General features: G+C 48.8%; 1 protein-coding gene across 1 annotated transcript; it reads right to left on the reverse strand.

Moving 5' to 3' along the window:
• Window positions 1–1,019: 1,019 nt before the first annotated feature.
• Window positions 1,020–2,358, reverse strand: LOC136517839 (uncharacterized). The gene has a single exon (XM_066511485.1). It carries the CDS (start codon window positions 2,289–2,291, stop codon window positions 1,239–1,241), a length of 1,053 nt encoding a protein of 350 aa, XP_066367582.1. The 5' UTR covers window positions 2,292–2,358; the 3' UTR covers window positions 1,020–1,238.
• Window positions 2,359–5,025: the final 2,667 nt, after the last annotated feature.

A 5,025-nucleotide genomic window follows, 5' to 3' on the forward strand; every position in this document is an offset into this window, starting at 1 on the left:
CGCTTAGGGGACCCCTTTTTATGGTACCCGACACAATGATTATGCAAGACGTTATTGTTGAGAAAAGATGGTTTGTAATTTATAGGATGGGTTGTACAATGGTTCACGTTTCGACCTACAAAGATTTGAATTAGCATGCATCCTATGTTTCATATTTAGCTCAGTTTCATATTTTAGGAGACCGTATAAGATTCAAGTAATTCTAGGCAAGAAATAAAAAATGTAAAGCATAATTTTAGAAAAATATAAAATTGATTTCTTATTTTTTATGAGTTAAAACAAATTCCCTATGATTTTTCTAAGGTGAAATCAGATTTTAGTATTTTCATAATACATTTTTTCTAGAAAAACATTTGGATATTTTTTTAGAAATTATTTATAAAGTTTAATTGATCTCTATGAACTATCGTGAAAGCAAGATTTACCTTCCTCGTGGAGTTGTGATTGATGTGGCACCTCGTAGGACGGCTAATTTGTCACATCAGCTTTTTTTAGGGGAATTTGTCACATCAGCTAAGGTTTTAAAACCACCCAAGGAGGTAAATCGGGCTGATTCAAAAGATAAGGTAGTCTAAATAAAATCAGTTTTAGAATTGAGGGAGGTATTGAGTTAGGCGAAATGGATCTTTTTTCCTGAAAAAAAAAATGCTTTCTGGCTCCTGCGGGCAGAAGCAGTACAGTCTGGAAAGCCTGCTGGGCTTAAGCATAAGCGGCCGCCTGCATCATCCACTAGTGCCTACATCGGCCTGCAAAGCTGCAACAGTCTCTCAGGGCTGCCTCTCAGAGTGTCGAGCAGGGAGCACCGCGTCTGCCCGAGCTCCGATAAGTTGTTTGCTGATCAAACTCCTATTCTCCACTATTACAGTGTCCTTTCCTGAATGGTTTTGAGCAAATGCGCCCTAACTTATCAATCAAAAGAACTTCAACGCGATTAAATTGTTTGGTAAGATGTAAGTACTGTACTGTAAGAGACTACAGGCCCATCAAACTGCTGATCTCGTCATCTCCATGAGTTATTGGAATTGTCCTCGTCTGAATATTTTGTTCAAAAATACCACAAGAGGCCATGAATCACCATTATATCTCAAAAAAATGCGCCCTGAATTACCAATCGAAATTAGCTCCGCCATTTTCAGGCAGCTGCATCTTTAGTTGCATTGCATGGCACAAAGAAATTCAGAACACATCACCAACAAAATCCAGACCAACGAATCTCACATTCATGCAGGCAGGGTGAATCACTGCGCCTTCGACTTTCCTCCAGTCACATTGGAAACCATCTCCCTGAGGAACCTGGCCGACTTGGTCACCGGCGAGTTGGCGGCCATGAGGTTGTACAGCATAGCCTCCACCTCGCCGATCGTCGGCCGCTTCTCAAGCCGCGACACGACCTTGAACTCCTGCCCCTCCGGCGCGCCGTCGTCGTTCTCCACCATGAGCACCCAGCTCTCGCCGCCGAACCGCCCGGCCCCGACGCACCGGAGCAGCACGCCCCTCTTCTTGCTCAGCAGGCCCCGCACCTCCAGCCCCGTGAAGGAGTAGACCACGTCGAAGGAGCCCACGAAGCCCCTCCCGCCGGCGCCGAATTTCTCCTCTTCTTCCTCCTCGTCGAAGCTCCACGCCGGGTTGAACAGCACCACCGGCTTCGGTTCCAGCGCTGCTGCGGCGGCCCTCACCTGCTCCACCTGCGCCGGCCCCGTCGCCAGGAACACCGCAGCGTCGCAGGTACTCAGCGCGCCCGGCGCCACCGAGCCCAGCCGCGCGTGCGCCGTCGCCGAGTCGTCCCCCTGGTTCTCGAACTCGCTCAGGGCCACGGACAGCGCCTCGGCCGAGGGCCAGACGAGCAGCAGCCTCGCCGGCGCGCCCTTCCTCGACGCCCCGGCGCCGCCCGAGAACACGTCGAACGCGAGGCGCGCGAGGGAGCCCGGCGACTCGTCGACCACGGGGATCTCGGCGCGGAACCGCGGCCGCCGCTGCCTCTTGAGCTTCTTGAGCGGGATCGAATTGTTGAGCGGCTTCTGCAGCGCCGCGGCGAGGCAGGACCGTGCCTGGGCGACGGCCTCCTGCTTCGACGACGGCGGCGAGGGGGCGTTGTTGGCAGTGCCCGAAGGCGGGGACGTGGATGATTGGACGTGTTGCCGCGGCGGCGGTGTCTTGATGCGGAGGGGAGAGCGGCAGGGCGGGAAGTGGCGCGGTGCCAAGAAGACCGACGGGCGCGTCGGGAGTGGCGGGAGCGGGGGTTTGAGCGCGATCTTGGAAGGAGGAAGATTGAGGAGGCTGTTCAAGGCCATTGGCGAGGGAAGCGTCGGCCAAGAGAAGATAAGGTGTTATCTACATCTACATGGCGCGGGGAAGAGGCGGGCTGGGTTGGTCTAGTCAGCGCAGTGGCAGTGTCCCAGAGAGCTTGAAGATGACAGCAGCTATCCGGCTGCTACATGTCCTTACAGCGATGTCTCCGTAGCCATGCAACTTCAAACTATTTTGGATCATTGGGTCGACCGAAAAAATTGATCAAATGAACTAGAATGATATTTTTGTAGTTTGAAGAAAGTGGAAAAATAAACTAGAATGACATTTGAATGTAATTAGTTAGGTGATAAAAAACACACCAATGGGTACCCACTTGCATCCCTATGTCCACGAACAACAAAGGTTTCATGACTTTGATAAGGGTAAGGCCACTTCCAATCCAGAAATTGCTCACTTCATTCAAGAGGAAAAATGATTTCTTGACAAGAAACCATGTAGACACGAGAAAAAAAAAATAAAGATACATGATAGGTTGTGATAGGAAAGAAATGATACGTGATTATTGGACAAAATTTATTTGCGAACAAACCATCTATTAGAAATATGGTTTTTATATATAGTGTCTGCATGACTTGGCAGGCATAAAAACTATCCTACAATTCCTGGGTTTGGACCGATCTCCTTATGACGCAATGAAGATTGGTTAGAGTTGTGATGTGATCGTGAGATCATGAGCCACAACCACATGAGGTAGAGCAGGAAGAACATGTTACCATGAGACACACAATGATGGCCAATTCTAATGGGGAGTTTCATTTTGTTGTTTTCAATAATACTATATAATTTAGAATGTTTAACTCAACGCAGAAATAACTCTCCCCAATGCATAATATCATTTTGTTTCATAGACCGCTAAAAGCATTTGATGCCTGACACGGTCAAATATAATTAAATCTTTGCCCTCAACTCTGGTGTGAAATACTTCCTCCGTCCACAAAAGAATGAAATTATCACGTTTTGAGGTATTTGAGGTATCAAACGATTTGAAGTTTGACTAAAGTTATATAAAAAATACTAATATTTATGATATGAAATAAAGTACTCATAGTAAACTAGTTGTAGACATAAATGTTAATATTATCCACTACAAACTTGATCAAAATTAAGCTTATTTGACTTGCACAAATTCTATAGTCGCATTATGTTTTTATGGACCCTGGGCGTACGGTAGTTTCTAAATCTTAGACAAAGTGTACATCAAGTTTCATCTAGCTCAAACAAGTTCCATCTCTCTTGACAACTCAAATATCATATTGTTGTTTTTTAACGGTAATGCTACGCGTGTTACGTCCGACACGATTAAATCGTTGGATACTCCTGCACAACCACCTCCTCGTTGCTTGTGCTTTTACCCCATCGCTCGGTCTGCTCGTGAGTTTATTAAAAAAATTACCCATCCTTATCCCTTCCACTTCCTCCTCCCCTGTGGTAGCGCCTTGCGGCTGCCCCGTCCTGGACGTAGACGTGCACTCCCCTCACTGTTGTCGCGCCCCCATCCGCGCCTCTCGCCTCCTCCCGTCGCGCGCTGGTGCTGTTGGTGCTTGCTTCGCCCATCGCGTGCGTCGTCCGCCCGACCGACCCAAGCCCGGTGCTGGTTACGCTAGTGCTCGCGCGCGCCGTTGGTGCTAGATGCTAGTGGTGCTCGCGCGCCGTCACTCGTCGCCGGCTCCCACACCGATGGGCGCAATTGACCGGCACAGGCACCCCCACTCCCCTATGTTGCAAATATATATTTCAAGCAGTTCAGACGTTTCAGAGGTATGTTGCAGTTGTTTCATATGGATGTTGCAAAAGTAGACCAGGGATGTTGCACATGTTTCACAGACATGTTGCAAGAGTTTATTCAAAATGTTTCACCTGTTCCAGACGTATGTTGCAAGCGTTTTGATCTGGATGTTGCATATGTTTTTACACATATATTGCAACAGGACGTTACAAATGTTTCATTTGTTCGAGTCTTACGTTGCGGCAAGTGTTTTCATCGTAGCAAGTTGCAAGTATTCTATCTGGATGTTGCATATGTTTTCACACATATGTTACAAGTGTATGTTCCAGATATTTCATCTGTTCTAGACGTATGTTGCATTTAGGTGTTTAATGTTGCACGTGTTTCAAGCTGTTTGGAGAGTCAGGGGCGCGGGGGAGTGGTGGTGGTATGGCACGGGCGTCGGAGAATGGGGCGCGGCGAGCCGGTAGTCGGCGGACATGGCGCACGACGCGTTGGGGGCCAGCGGTCGGGGGCACGACGGGGCGGGGTGCGCCTACGGGACGGGGCGAACGGATGAGAGCTGGTCGTATCGAGACGGATAGGACGGATTGCGAGCGAGTCGTCGACGGCGCAATGCGCATACGGGCAGAGCAGATTAGCGGACGGGGCAGGCTATGCAAGCGCGCGCGGAAACGGCCGTCCGCTAAGGATCCTATCTCGTGTGGGACGTCCCGGGCGCCGGCACTTCTTTTTTTTTAACGGGCGCATATCCTCTGCAGTCAATTGCAAGGACACTCTGGGCAGGTAGGCCTGATAACTGACTGAGTGGAGAGCCTTTCTGCCACCGAAGGATGAGCAGAGATGCAATGATGAAAAATGAGTGACGCATTGAAATAAACAGAAGTCAACTTTGTTATTCCTTCCCAACAAATTTAAAGAAACGACAAACACCTGAAACAGCTCGAAGGAAAACACATCCAGCAATGCGGCATGCATCGTTCCCATAT

The sequence above is a fragment of the Miscanthus floridulus genome, chromosome 17 (genome assembly GCF_019320115.1).
Source record: "Miscanthus floridulus cultivar M001 chromosome 17, ASM1932011v1, whole genome shotgun sequence".
Taxonomy (NCBI): domain Eukaryota; kingdom Viridiplantae; phylum Streptophyta; class Magnoliopsida; order Poales; family Poaceae; genus Miscanthus; species Miscanthus floridulus.

Bases quoted from the DNA above. Each gene is read 5' to 3' on its own strand.
- LOC136517839 (XM_066511485.1), bottom strand. From the start codon at position 2,291: ATGGCCTTGAACAGCCTCCTCAATCTTCCTCCTTCCAAGATCGCGCTC.